Consider the following 16,355-nt stretch of genomic DNA (forward strand, 5'->3'; position numbering starts at 1 on the left):
ATCCCATGCTGTTCCTCTTCAGAGGAGAGTCAAAGGGAAGGAAGCACAACTTGTAATTGACCACCTTAAATACCTTTATATCTCATGATTGGACACACATGTCTATGAAGTTCAAGGCTTAATGAGCTCATCCAAACAATTTGGTGTTGTAAGTAATCAGCATTGAGCAGTGACAGGCATTCAAATCAGCACAATTACAAGGGGACCCACATTTTTGCACAGCCAGTTTTCCACATTTGATTTAATTTCATACAACTAAATTCTGCTTCACTAAAAATCTTTTTTCGGAAAACACCCCAGCACTCCTAGGAAATGAAAGACATACCACTGTTACATTTTTTTGTTGAAAGGAGAGTCAATTATTATGTAAGCTGAGAGGGGTTCCCAAACTTTTTCGTATGACTGGATATAAAAAAACTGCACATCAGGGTGGCCCACAAATCAATGTGAAGAATTGATTTTTGTAGAATCATTATGGCCAGATTGTGAAACATTTTGAGGTTACTATATTATGAACATTGTATTGGTATTGTTTATTCTTCTTCAGGGTTCTTAAAAAGTTCAGCAATTAGTAAACGATTAAAAAGAAAAAATAAGATGCAGTGAACATTCTATTACTAAGTTATTTACCAGAACATTCTTGCATTAAGTAGTTAAGGATTAAGGAGTTTCAAGAAAATTCTGGTAGTAAGCAGAAATTTCTATTTTAGCCCTACCTGATGCAGAAATAAAAGAAAAAATGGTACAAAGCCTGTAGTGGCCACCATTACTAGACATTCCTTGACATCTTAAGCTGACAAATGAATCTGAACAGCTGAAGTTGGGGGATCTTGTAATGGAAAGAACATTCTCTTTCTTTGATACCCTTATAGAAGAAGACAAAGAAAAAATCTCAGTGGGCAGAACAGTGGACAGAGGATCCAATATTAATAATCTCAATTGTCAGCCCGCATGGCGATAGTTAACGACGCAGATGACAGAAGAATAAGCCTCATCGAAAAGTACAATGACATACTGACAAAGGACGAGGAAGGGTCACAAACCATAGCAATGATCTTCCAACTCCATCAAAGACGGTACTAATGTTGTAGTGTGGGACAATTGTCTGCTGTTCAGTCCAGATGAGATAAAAAGAGGGAAAAGGAAAGTGTTCCAAATGATTGTATTTTTTATAAATTGTATGTGTTCTTGTGTTTTTTATAAATATGATAAAGAATAAAATAGACCTGTGGTGGGCTGGCGCCCTGTCCAGGGTTTGTTTCCTACCTTGCGCCCTGTATTGCCTGGGATTGGCTCCAGCAGACCCCCGTGACCCTGTAGTTAGGATATAGCAGGTTGGATAATGGATGGATGGATAAAATAGCCTTGTGGAGAACCTGAATCTGTTTTTTTTGGACCATACTACTGTATTATACATATTGTGAGGTTTCTAAACTCTTTTGGGACTCCCCCCAATGGAACAACATGCCGAAGAACATCTCAAAGCACGTTCACTGCATCTGTGGAAGACTACTTATCTGTTGATGGGACAACCACAGGCTCACAGTGCTGCAGTGACTCAATGCCAAAGCAAATCCAAGCCGGTCGCACTATAAGTGCCTGTCGTTGATAGGTGATGCAAGGAACATTATAAATGCAGGGAACAGGCCACTAACCTGGTCACGACCCTACCTGATTGCTGTGATTGTGTATAGGAGAGTGGGAGATCCCGCTACAATAAATAACCATGCTGTTCCTGTTTAAAGCTGAATAAAGCTGGTTTTGCTAAAGTATTGAGACTCAACTTCGTGTTTTGGGGTCCAAGACACAGACTCACACATCACTATAGTATGTATATAGATAGATAGATAGATAGATAGATAGATAGATAGATAGATAGATAGATAGATAGATAGATAGATAGATAGATAGATAGATAGGGGAAATTCACATACTCCAGCAGCAGCATACTCATACAAAAAAAAAACAATATTAAAGAGTAATAAAAATGTAGGTAAAAACAGACAACAACTTAATAATGTTAACGTTTAACCCACCGGGTGGAATTGAAGAGTCGCATAGTGTGGGGGAGGAACGATCTCCTCAGTCTGTCAGTGGAGCAGGACGGTGAGGGCAGTCTGTCACTGAAGCTGCTCCTCTGTCTGGAGATGATCCTGTTCAGTGGATGCAGTGGATTCTCCATGATTGACAGGAGCGCGCCCATCGCTCTGCCACAGATGTCAAGCTGTCCAGCTCTGTGCCTACAATAGAGCCTACCTTCTTCACCAGTTTGTTCAGGCGTGACGCGTCTTTCTTCTTAATGCTGCCTCCCCAGCACACCACCGCGTAGAAGAGGACGCTCGCCACAACCGTCTGATAGAACATCTGCAGCATCTTATTGCAGATGTTGAAAGATGCCAGCCTTCTAAGGAAGTATAACCGGCTCTGTCCTTTCTTACACAGAGCATCAGTACTGTCAGTCCAGTCCAATTTATCATCCAGCTGCACTCCCAGGTATTTATAGGTCTGCACCCTCTGCACACAGTCACTTCTGATGATAACAGGGTCCATGAGGGGCCTGGACCTCCTAAAATCCACCACCAGCTCCTTGGTTTTGCTGGTGTTCAAGTGTAGGTGGTTTGATTCGCACCATTTAACAAAGTCCTTGATGAAGTTCCTATACTCCTCCTCCTGCCCACTCCTGATGCAGCCCACAATAGCTATTATACACACATACAAAAATTAATGGTCAAATTTTCTTCTCAAGGTCAGCAGTCAGTGGTCAGCACAACACTTTTAGACAACCAATTTTTAATTTTTTTAGACATGTAGTATAGTATATATAAAAACAAGAGCAAAAAACAACATGATAGTAATGTAATAAGAATTAATTTAATATCTCATCTTATTCTCATGTTCCATTCACTTGTCCTGGTGAGTTTAGCAGTATAAAATATTAGTTCACTGTTGACTATGGTTAGATAAAATAGAGACAAAACAGCAAAGCATAATGATAAACCACAAGACAATCTACAAAAATAAATTACAAATAGGAAATATACAGTATACTTTCAAAAATAAGTTTAAATAAAAAAAATAAATACATAAAGGCAACTTCTTTTCTGGTCCTGAGGAAGACTTGTTAGTTGAATTTGCATTTGCTTGTTTTGTAATTCAAACGCTCAAACTAGAAATTCTATATAGGGAACCTGCTAAATGGCACAAACTGTGTACATATTGAATGCAGGAATGCATAGAAGTATTTATATCCTGTTTAAAGTAAAAATAACAGCTCTTATTTATTCAGAATTTAAAATCTTACAATATTTTCCGTAGGATATCATATATATATACAGTATATATATATATATATATATATATATATATATATATATATATATATATATATATATATATATATATATATATTGTGGCAAGCAGCTGGGGGTGGCACCCAGCCAGGATGCTCGGAAGGACCGGAGGAGGGATTACGCTTCCTCCAGACCATGAGGGGGCGACCGCCCTGGTGGCTTTGGGGACCATGGGAACAGAGCTTAGAAGCTCAACCCTATAGGGGCTTGTGGTCACTACCAGGGGGCGCCCAGATGCCAGGAGAGCCCTGGTCCTCAGACACACCCGGAAGTGCTGGGAGGACAAAGACCAGGGACACCTGGTGCACGGCCGGCACTTCCGCCACAGCAAGGAGTGCCGGCAGAAGATCATTGGGAGGCACCTGGAGCATGTCCGGGTGAAGATAAAAGGGGCCGCCTCCCTTCATTCGATGGCTGGAGTCAGGAGAGTAGAAGGGCAGAGCTCGGAGGAGAGGAGTGGAGGCGGACCTGAAGAGAGGTATCGTGTGAGGCCTGGACTTTAGGGGAGTATTGGGTTGTGTGCTGTGTCACTTGTGTAAATAATAGTTGTAAATAAACGTGTGTGGTGCTTTGCAACAATGTCTACCTGTCTGTGTCCAGGCCATCTTTCATAATATACAGTATAATATTTATAAAGAGAAAGAGACAGAGAGAAATAGAGAGAGGAGAGGAGTCCATAAGTTAATACTCTATTTCTCTACTTATAGTGTGTGGTAAAGTTTTAATTACAGCTAATTGCAAGCTGCTTTGGTCAAAAGCAGAAAATAATAAAGAACATTTCAGTATGTCATGACACAATTAACTTGACATCAGGTGGAGTTTTATGGAGGAATATTTCAGACATTAAATAAATCACTATGCAAACAAACAAAAGTATTGTGAAATGTGACAAATTTTAAATAAAAACACAAAGATAGATGAGAATAATAAAATCTGTCCCAAAATATATATTTTCTTCTTATATCTTTTCTGTATTTATTTAATTATTTCCTCATTTATTTATTTTTGTTGCACTGCAGGAACACAAAATGGGGCTCGGGCTGTCATTTTTGGGGGTGGGCTCTAGTGAGTGCTCTGTTTTGATTGGTGAATCATAATTAGTGTGAGTCTAAATCTTTGGCCGTCAAAGACCAATCTGTAGGCAGCCACCACCCGCCAGGTAGAGACTTCTGGGAGGATGATGATGAATTCACGGTTTCCTGAACTGAAATAGCGGCTGACTTATTCCAGTACTCATGTCCACTATGGACTTGCACAGTCACAGCATTGAGCATGCGCTTTGCTCACCTTGAGAACCCTGTGACTCAAAGGCATGTGCAAAGCTATGACTGTATGGGCCCCTCCTACCAACGATTCACCAATCAAAACTTAGTACTCGCTAGGGCCCACCCTCTCAACTTTGATGTGGGGACAATGACAGTTTTCATTTCACAGGGTATTTCATGTTCGGAAAAGTGTGCTGTCACTGAAATCAATAAAGAGAGTAAAAACTAAATACATAAGCAAATAAGGAGCAAAATCATATTTCAGTCATCTTCCAACCCGCTATATTCCAACACAGGGTCACAGGGTTTACTGGAGCCAATCCCAGCCAACACAGGGCGCAAGGCAGGAATAAATCCCAGGGCAGGGTGCCAGCCCACCGCAGGGCACACACACATCCACACACCAAGCACACACTAGGGACAATTTAGGATCGCCAATGCACCGAACCTGCATGTCTTTGGACGGTGGGAGGAAACCCATGCAGACACAGGCAGGACATGCAAATTCCATGCAGGGAGGACCCAGGAATCGAATTGAGGTCTCCTTACTGTGAGGCAGCACCACTACTACTGTGCCATCATGCCACCCAACATATTTTATGATATGTTTATCCATCCATCCATCCATTATCCAACCCACTATATCTTAACTACAAGGTCACAGGGGCCTGCTGGAGCCAATCCCAGCCAACGCAGGGCACAAGACAGGAATAAATCCCTGGGCAGGGCCCCAGCCCACCGCAGGGCACACACACACACACCCACACACCAAGCACACACTAAGGACAATTTAGGATTGCCAATGCACCTAACCTGCATGTCTTTGGACTGTGGGAGGAAACTGGAGTACCCAGAGGAAACCCACGCAGACACGGGGAGAACATGCAAACTCCACGCAGGGAGGACCCGGGAAGCGAACCGAGGTCTCCTTACTGCGAGGCAGAAGCACTACCACTATGCCATCGTGCCACCCAACATATTTTATGACATGTTTATCCATCCATCCATCCATTATCTAACCCACTATATCCTAACTACAAGGTCACAGCTGATCCCTGCTGGAGCCAATCCCAGCCAACACAGAGGCGCAAGCCAAGAAACAAACCCCGGGCAGGGCGCCAGCCCACTGCAGGGCACACACACCCACCAAGCACACCCTTGGGACAATTTAGGACCGCTAATGCATCTAACCTGCATGTCTTTGGACTGTGGGAGGAAACCGGAGCACCCAGAGGAAACCCATGCAGACATGGGGAGAACATGCACACTCCACACAGGGAGGACCCGGGAAGCAAACCCAGGTCTCCTTACTGCGAGGCAGCAACACTACCGCTGTGCCACCGTGCCGCCCAACATATTTTATGACATGTTTAATTATATTTATTTATTTATTGTCCCATTTCACAATGTATTCGTTTTTCCACATCTACTTATTTATTTAACTTTGAAATATTCCTCCATGGATTCTTTCCAGAATTTGTCAAAACAGTTGCTTCACACATTTTTTTTTTCTGCAAGCCATATCACGCTGTTTCAGAGATGAACCCAAACCTGCTTTTGCATTAAAATTCAAAGATATATAAATTAAATACACAGAGACCAAACTCAAGGAATGTCTAACATAAGAATCTCAGAAACGTTCAATCCAATTCAGAGATCTCCAGAGAGTGTGCCAGTCCATAACAGAGCCCATGTATGCAAACACCAACTGTCCTGCTGACATGGGGACAATTTACAAGAAAGTGTAGGTCAGATTTTCAACAAAAAAAATGTATGGCATACTTCAAAGGATAAGTCTGGTATTTTTCAAGTCGAACTGATTTCTTCACCCTCATGGTATACATTAATTTACCACATGAAATTGCATTCTAAAGTGAAGTATATTTTATAAATTTTAAAAGATAGCTACCCTGTTCTTGCAGTTTATAATGGAATTTATGGATACTGGGGTCCTAATGTGAAAAAAGTCTTAAAACTTAAAACAGCATATCAATTTCATTTTAAGATCAGAAAAAAATAAGAGATTCAGCCGTTTCAAAAGGAAATTGGCTATTCGATCCCTTCGTAGCTCATCTTTCTCCTTTCAGGTCTAGGATGGTCGGATTTACCTCAGAAAGTCATCGTCAAGCGCTGTTGTCCCTGAAGGTCGAAACCCAAATGTGAATTGGACAACAAGACAATAATCACTGAAGAAAGTCACAAGATTGCTTACATTCAGTACATCGCTTACTCATTCACTATTAGACCTTACTGCATTCTTTGTTACTTAGTATTGCCTAATCTTATTTTTATATTTTATTTTATATTTTTATGTTTTTCTTTTCTCTTTCTTCATCATGTAAAACACATTGAGCTACATCATTTGTATGAAAATGTGCTACAGAAATAAATGTTGTTGTTGTTATGTGGAAACATATTTCGTTATCTTGCAAAGATATTGTTGGCAACACTTTAGTTTAGTTACTGCAAAACTACTTATTTACTGTTATGCAACAAGACCTTAACAAAGGTTTGGTCTTCATTACACTTATAAAACAACTAGCTGTGTAAGCCCGTGCTGTAAAAAACCCAGGCTCCTAGAAACTGTTGAAATCGTCAGAAAAAATATTGAAATGCAGAGTCGGCGGTTTTGTTTCGCAGACGTGTTCACCCCCCTTGTCTATCAGCGGCTATGTGACTTTCTCTCTCCTAGGAGGTTTTGTTTTGCCGATGTGCTCGGCTCGAGCAGCTAAGTGAGTTTGTCTCTTGTTTGTCTTTCCTCAGCAGTTTCATTTTGGTGATGGAGTCGCTTTCTTTCAGCTTCATGCTGTAGCCTTGTACTTCTTTCTTCTTCCGACTTGTTAACTTGGGGCCGCCTTGCTAGCTCTTTGAGCTTCATACTGTAGCCTCGTACTTCTGGGCCGGACAGACAGACACACACACTTGCACGCATAGATTTTTATATATGAGATAAGTAGATAGGTTATTCATTTATGAGATGATGTTAAAATGACTTGTTAATATGAATCATTCACTGGTCTTATACTAATATAATATCAGGAGGAATGGTTCTCAGATAAGCCACATCACACCACTCCAAATTGACATTTTATTAGTAGCTCACATTGTAGAATGAAGAAACACTTTACTGGTGCTTTGTAAGGGTTATGAAGACCTAAAGAAGTATACAGTATGTTAAGGTCTTGTTACACAAGAGTAAATGAGGAATAGATGCATGTTTAAAGTAAGTACGTAAAGTGTTACCAATGTGAAAACCTAATATACTGTATACCAAAATTATGAAGAAATATCTTAAACATGAAAAATACCAAACTTATCCTTTAAAAAGGATAGTCATTTGTGAACAACCTGAATATATACATGTATACATAAATATGCAATATATATATATATATATATATATATATATATATATATATATATATATTGTGAGCAGGGGGGCTGAACGCACCCCTAGAGGATACGGACGCTCCTCGAAAAACCCCTCCTAAAAAACGTTGATAGACTACCTTCACATTGCTCCGTTTCTTGATGGACTAACTTGCAGCTGCTTTGTCGCATGATATGCTTCTCGCGCATCGTTTCGCATACTTAAAAGCCTGAACAGCACTTGTCCTTTTTGGCTGATTGCTTGCTCTCTCTCTCCTCATCCAGACATCCTCTGCTCCTGTTGGGGGTCCCACTCCTGACACGCACCCCTATGAAGATTAAGATATGTTTGCATTCATTTAATTGGGAGACGGAACTGTAATCTCTGTCTTGTCAAGGAGCATGTTTAAACTTTTGAAAGAGACATATGTTCATTTGCAATGTTTGAATAAAGTTCCTGTCTCTACAACCTCCTGTGTTTCTGTGCAAATCTGTGACCCAAGCGTGACAAGATATATATATATATATATATATATATATATATATATATATATATATATATATATATATATATATATGGTTGAAAATAGTTTTACTGTCAAATAATGCAATAAGTATGCGACACGTGTTTTGCCCTAATTCTGGGCTTATCGAGAGGGGATGCAGTGAGTGTGTACGCCTGATGAGCCCAGAATTAGGGCGAAACACGTGTCGCATACTCTTTGCATCATTTCACAGTAAAATTATTTTCAACCATTCTATGATCTGCTTCTCGCAAAGAGGGCACCGTGGTGGATGTTAGCCAACTTGCTGACCAACCACAAGCGTTACCTGGTAGGTAACCACCCATACAATCATTTTGTGATTCAGACTACGAATACCATGAATATATATATATATATATATATATATATATATATATATATATATATATATATATATATATATATATATATATCCATCCATTTTCCAACCCGCTGAATCCGAACACAGGGTCACGGAGGTCTGCTGGAGCCAATCCCAGCCAACACAGGGCACAAGGCAGGAAACAATCCTGGGCAGGGTGCCAACCCACCGCAGTATGTGTATGTATATATATATATATATATATATATATATATATATATATATATATAATGTGTGTGTGTGTAGTTCGTGTCCAAATCTGCTTGAAATCTGGCATGGCAGATAGGCGTTAAGTTAGGTTGATTATTTTTGTGATGGTCACCAGTAATGCTCACCATAAAAGGGATATGTGAAGTCAATACCTACTCATTTATTACCTGTTCTGTATGCTGGTTTCCATGCACATATGGCCACTAAGTGCATATATATCACTCACTCATCACGAAATCTCCCGAACCATGGGGACTTGGGACTTGAAATTTGGAATGTAGGTTACCCTTGGCCCATAGGTGCTCACTAAGAAATGGTTTTAAAAATTTCGTGGTCCAAGTGTGAAATTTCTTATAGCTTTTTAGACCCTGTTTGTACGTCTGTCCGCTATTCACGAGAGAACTACTTAACAGATTTAGATCGGGTTTTATTCTGTAATTTGCTTAACAATTCCATTGATTTTGCGACTTTGTCATCGTGCTAAGTATTATAGTTCTCTTGCGGTACCGATTTATTAGTGCGAATCTGAGAGAGACTCATCGTGCTATGGGAAGGGGGGCGGGGCCCTCCTCACTCATGTGTCTGCCTCAGGGCGTAACCTTAACTCTGCTTAGCTAGCGAATGAGAGAGCTACTTAGATTAAGATCTTTTTTTTTCTATAATTTGCTTGAACATTCCGGTTGAGTTTGCGACTTCTCTCATCGCACTAAGAATCACAGTTCACTTGCAGGAGCGATATATTCGCGCTAATCTGAGAGAGAGGATGCAGGCCGAGGGGACGGGGAAGAGTGACGTCAGGAGTAGAGAGCTGGGCGGGGTCTTCCTCACTGTCTTGTTTCAATACTACGTGGGCAATGCCGCGAGGGACTGGCTAGTATATATACAGTATATATATATATATATATATATATATATATATATATATATATATATATATATATATATATATATATATACATATATATATACACACAGAGTGAGTCAAACATTTGAATGGTGGAAACAATTTATTCACAAAACATACTTCATATGTGTAAGATGATTTACAGGAATGTCTCAACCCCATCATGTTCAACACATGTACCATATGTGGCACATAAATTGTATTAAAAAAAAAGTATATACATAGCAGTAGCAATAGTGTTAACATAATTTTGACTCACCCTTTATATATATATAAACATATATACTGTATATAGTATATAATTATATTTTACCCTAAATTGGTATATTTTGCTTTCATATGCCAGAACAGTGTTTTTCTTTTTCTTTTTTCTTATTCTCCCAATTTTTTTTTTAATTAACTGACGACAGAGCTCTGTGTTACTTTTTGTTTTTATCAGAGAAAGATGTTAAAGATTCCAAAGAACTTAGGGATCCAGCTATGGAATTTTCTCCTTCAAAAGCATAGATATGTAAACAGTCATACGGCGGCACACATGGATCAGTGTCTGCCTCATAAAGTCTATCCAAAATAAATTCCCTGAAAACATCATCATCCGGTCCAATGTTCAGCGACTGCCGTATAGACATCCGAATTTTGGCCTTCTTTTCTTTTTGTGAGTTACGTTCTCTTCTTGCAGTATGAGACCTTAAAGTAACCACATCAAAAGCGTTTGTGTCCTCTTCCCCACCTCCTTCATCGTCATATCGCCCCACATTCTCGGTGACGTCTTCCCATTTCTTGGACCTGACCATCTTCTTATGTAGTTTTAATGCCATTAAAAGAAAGACCGTGACTGCAATACAAAATTTGAAGGTTTAAAAAGAATTAATTGTATACTTGTAGACATTTTAGAAGATTTTTGTCATGTTTTACAGAAGAACATTTTTTAACTAACATATTGAAATATCTTTATCTGTGGAAATACCAATATTGGTATAAGGGAATATCATACTCATTATATAACACCATTCTTAAAGCCCTTTAGGATTGTGTGGGCCAGAGCCCATACTGGTAGCACTGGGCACAAGGCAGGAATCTCCCCTCAACATGGTAACAGTCGACTTCAGGGCACATAGACGTGGATGTACACACATACAATGTGACAAATTTAGAATTGTCAGTTCACTCAAATATTTTGGGGTGTAGGAGAAAAACCCATAGAAACACTAGAAATACAATGACCGAGTGTGAGATTTGAACAAAGGATGGTGGATGCAGGGTGACTTTGAAACACCTTTGATATCACACTAATCATACAAAATTACCCAATGAATTTAAATGATGAATTGAGTTTGGAGTTTCAACTATGCCACTGGTACACTAACATTAATACAGTAATTCTTCGCTACTTTGCGGTTCACTTTTCGTGGATTCACGACTTTGCGGATTTTATATGTAAGCATATCTAAATATATAACACGGATTTTTCGCTGCTTCGCGGGTTTCTGCGGACAATGGGTCTTTTTACTTCTGGTATTTGCTTCCTCAGTTGATTTGCCCAGTTGATTTCATACAAGAGATGCTATTGGCGGATGGCTGAGAAGCTACCCAATCAGAGCACGCAGTTAAGTTCCTGTGTGCTGCTGATTGGCTCAGCGACGGAGTGCTGCATTAACCAGGAAGTCTCATCTCACTCATTCAGCATTAACGTGCTCTTGCTACTGCATTCAGGGGATTATCACCTTCATCGTCATCATTTTTACTGCGCAGCATGTTCATCACCATCATCACGTCATATATAGCTATGTGTACTTCGCTATACAGTAAGTGTAAACTTATCTACCGATTTCATATTGATTAGCAGTTGTCCCTGTTATTAATAGAGTAAAGGGTGGGTTGTAAACAATACAGGGAGGGTTTAAAAACGTCTAAATACACGTTAAATAATTAAATAAATATGGTGTCCCTACTTCGCGGAAATTCAGTTATCGCGGTCGGCCTTGGAACCTATCTCCCGCGATAAGTGAGGGATTACTGTATCTCCAGTTTTCAAGATACTAATCTGGATCATAAGCAGCCCCGGCATATCCTGATGCATTTTCCAGTTCATCACAAGGTGTGCACCAAGCCATCTTCATATACTTTTGGAGGAACGTCAAATTCCTACATGAACACAGGATGAAGGAAAAATGTCCATATAGAAAACACTCTAACAAAGAATATAACATTGTCCTCAAGCACTGTGACACGGCTGGCCACTGCTTTGTAAGTCACTCATTATTAAAACATACAGTAAATAAACATAACCATCTACTCAAACATTTATGACATGTGTCAAAGTCACTGTGCCTCGCTACTGAAACGCGATCGCATTGAGAGGAGACCTCCATCACTTTTGTGGTGGAAAATTAGGGATTTTTTATTGTCAGACTCACAGGGTACTGCTGTTTGTTTCTCGACACCTCTGTATATTTATTTTTAATTCACTCAATCACAAGTGAATGTGTATCTTTTTTGATTAGGAGAATGTATCAGGTTCTAGGCTTGCTATGTTTGACATAATTACCATATATACTCATGTATAAGTCGGGTCTTAAAACCCAAAAAATCGATCATAAAATCAGACCCCGACTTATACGCCCGTTCAAAAATGCGACACTTAAATTTTCTTTTTTTACATCTTTTTGCCTCCTCCAATCTCGCGTCAGTTTCTCAGATGCATTGAATTTTGTTGCAGCAGCGCAGTTACCAATTTCTTTCGCTACTTCAACGACGTTTAATTTAAAGCCAGATTCATATTTTCTTCTAATCGAATGCTCCATCGTAGATAAGGGATGCTCTTACGATAAAGGTGTATGAGGGTGTGGGATACAAAAAGCACAAATCAGTGCAAACATCGCTTCGGAATAGTTTGGGTATTACCGTGTTGTCACGTAGGCACAATAGAGAGAGAGAGGTTAGGAGCACAAGCTGATAAAGCGCATTGCTGCACCCACATAGAAAAATAATAATAAGTGTGCTCCGTGGTTGCTCTCTCAGGTAGGCATTGGCAAATCATAATCTCTTGGACCAATAGCGTGAGTTTTTCACATTCGACTTATATGACCAACATTATAAAATACAGAAAATTATACTGTAAAATCAAGTTCCGACTTATCCGCGGGTGAACTTATCTGCGAGTATATACAGTATATGATTTGTTTTACATGAATTGTGCCACATTTAAGCATATTAATTTTTGCATTCTGTTTTTAATATTCCATTTTAACCTTCAGCTCTTCTGTGAAATGTAATTTTCTGATTACCGACAGCATTTTCTTAGCATGATTACCACGGTGCGCACAGTATTTTTGTAGTTAGATCAGTCCTGAGTCAGATCACATTCATACCTCATGTGAACCGCTCTAGTGTTCGCTTGGTACTGAACTGAGAATACCCTTTCTGAAGGGTCTCAGTCTGGCTGTTTTAGGTTGTCCCAGAGTACGATTGGCATTTTCACATCTACGTAAATAAACCAGACTTTTGGGGATAGTGCACCAGAGTTTGAAAAAAATCGCATCAAAAAACATGGTGTGAAAACGATTTTAGAGTCAGGAACATGGCAGAAGTATGTCAAAGGCTCCTAAAAGACCCGTAAAGGAGAACCCAGAAGAGGCCCAGAAGAGGCTCACCTCTGACCAGTTTGCCCTCCCAATGAGTACCTGCAGGCTTCGGCCAGACCAGGGCCTACAATGGAGTAACTAGCTTCGCTCTTAACAGTCTCAAAAATATAATGAGGGGAAAACCATAAAAACTTTGACTTGTAATCAAAGGGCAACAAGGATTTTTTTATAAGTGGCTCGTATATATATACTGCTCAAAAAAACTAAAGGAACACTTTGAAAACGCATCAGATCTCAATGGGAAAAAAATCCTGCTGGATATCTCTACTGATATGGACTGATATGGTAATGTGTTGGGAATGAAAGGATGCCACTTCGTTTGATGGAAATGAAAATGATCAACCTACAGAGGGCTGAATTCAAAGACACCCCAAAAATCAAAGTGAAAAAAAGATGCGGCAGGCAGGTGAGTCCATTTTGCCAAAATTTCATTGCAGCAACTCCAAATCGTACTCAGTAGTTCGTATGGCCCCATGTGCTTGTATGCATGCCTGACAACACTGGGGGTTTGGGGGCATGCTCTTAATGAGACAACGGATAGTGTCCTGGGGGATCTCCTCCCAGATCTGAACCAGGGCATCACTGAGCTCCTGGATAGTCTGACGTGCAACCTGGCGACGTTGGATGGACCGAAACATAATGTCCCACCCAGAGGTGTTCTATTGGATTGAGGTCAGGCGAGCGTTAGCGGGGGTGGGGGGTTTGGCAGTCAATGGTATCAATTCCTTCATCCTCCAGGAACAGCCTGCATACTCTCGCCACATGAGGCCGGATATTGTGTGCACCAGGAGGAACCCTGGAGCCCCTGCACCAGCATAGGGTCTGACAATGGGTCCAAGGATTTCATCCCGATACCTAATGGCAGTCATGGTGCTGTTGTCTAGCCTGTAGAAGTCTGTGCATCCCTTCATGGATATGTCTCTCCAGACCATCCCTGACCCACCACCAAACCGGTCATGCTGAATGATGTTACAGGCAGCATAACGTTCTCCAAGGCTTCTCCAGACCCTTTCACGTCTGTCGCATGTGCTGAGGGTGAACCTGCTCTCATCTGTGAAAAGCACAGTGGTGCCAGTGGTGGACCTGTCAATTCTGGTATTCTATGGCAAATGCTAATCAAGCTCCATGGTGCCAGGTGGGCAGTGAGCACAGGGCCCACTAGAAGACTTTAGACCCTCAGGCCACCCTCATGAAGTCTGTTTCTGGTTGTTTGGTCAGAGACATTCACACCAGTGGCCTGTCTGCTGGAGGTCATTTTGTAGGCACTGGCAGTGCTCATCCTGTTCCTCCTCGCTCAAAGGAGCAGATGCTAGTCAGTCCTGCTGATGGGTTAAGGACCTTCTACGAGGGGCCCTGTCCAGCTCTCCTAGAGTAACTGCCTGTCTCCTGGGATCTCCTCCATGCCCTTTCGACTGTGCTGAGAGACAGAGCAAAGCTTCTGGCAATGGCACATATTGATGTGCCTGCCATCCTGGAGAAGTTGGACTACCTGTGCCAGCTCTGTAGGGTCCAGGTATCGCCCGCCTCATGCTACCAGTAGTGACACTGACCGTAGCCAAATGCAAAATGAGTTCCATTCCTGTTTTGGGAGTCGTCTCATTGTTGCCCCTCTAATGCACCTGTTGTTTATTTCATGAACACCAAAGCAGCTGAAACTGATTAACAAGCCCTTCTGCTCCTTAACTGACCAGATCAATAGCCCAGAGGTTTCATTGACTTGATGCTATACTCTGATTCAAAAGTGTTCCTTTAATTTTTTGACCAGGTTAATTATCAAAAGTTAAGAATAGCAAAAAGGATTTAAAAGAGCAAAAAAGGAAGAGCTTAAAAGACAATTCCAGGTATCAAAGTCCCAATATTCAATCCAGACGAATAATCCAAAAAACAGAGTACAAAGAAATCCTGAAATCAGGAAATCCAATCAAAAAACACAATACTTCCAGACTGTCAAACACGTGGGCATCGGGAGTGTTTTACGATTTTCTGCTGGACAAATTTGGGGAAGGAATTAAGTGTGACACTGATGCTAACATTTGTTCTGTCTGTTACCTTAGAATGGAGGAAGAGAAAGCACCAGAGGATCATTAAAGTCAGAACTGGTACTTCCTAAACCCTTCCCTCTTCAGTTGCCAAGAAATACTCAAAGGACAACCGGAAGTTGGCCTTCACATGAGGACAATCTTTGGAGTAGTTCACAGCTCTGTGGAATCTTTACTTTAACAAAACAGCAACCATCAATTGTTTTTACTTTGGCATATGTGTACTCCATCTTTGTCCTTTGGAGAATAGCATTAAACCTGACATCATGTGGGACCACAACACTCATTTATTTGGGCTTTATCTTTATTTACAACAACTTCAACGCACCACTGCCTGAGCTTCCTCTTCTCTGGCCTTTAAAAAGGATGAACTTAAGAACAATAGAAATTTGACAAACAAGAAGAGAGAGACAATTCATTCCATCAAGCTTGGAAACATAAGGGTGGTCCTGCCTTTTGGATAACCACCCACAGGAAAACAAACAATAGACCCATTTTTAAAGTGACAGAATAATAAACAGAAACACTCTCAGTCCATGCAGTGAGTTATTAATTGAACAATTCGCATGCTTTTATGTTTTTCTGTTACATTACCTCATCTAATACATTACATCATCTGACTCTTATTATGCCTAACTTTATTATTCCATCCAATCAACTAGTGCCAC

At 40.5% G+C, this 16,355-nt stretch overlaps 1 protein-coding gene across 3 annotated transcripts in view; it reads right to left on the reverse strand.

Moving 5' to 3' along the window:
- Positions 1-10,324: 10,324 nt before the first annotated feature.
- LOC114653860 (cadherin-7-like) overlaps positions 10,325-16,355 on the reverse strand; it is a 149,669-nt gene continuing 143,638 nt past the window's right edge. For all 3 annotated transcript variants that reach the window (XM_028804426.2, XM_051929252.1, XM_051929251.1), the window contains one exon: positions 10,325-10,839. In XM_028804426.2, the coding sequence (XP_028660259.2) occupies positions 10,424-10,839 (416 nt within the window). In that variant the 3' untranslated portion in view covers positions 10,325-10,423. The remainder of the gene's footprint in view (positions 10,840-16,355) is intronic.

This window comes from Erpetoichthys calabaricus, chromosome 6, assembly GCF_900747795.2.
Source record: "Erpetoichthys calabaricus chromosome 6, fErpCal1.3, whole genome shotgun sequence".
NCBI classification, from domain to species: Eukaryota; Metazoa; Chordata; class Cladistia; order Polypteriformes; family Polypteridae; genus Erpetoichthys; species Erpetoichthys calabaricus.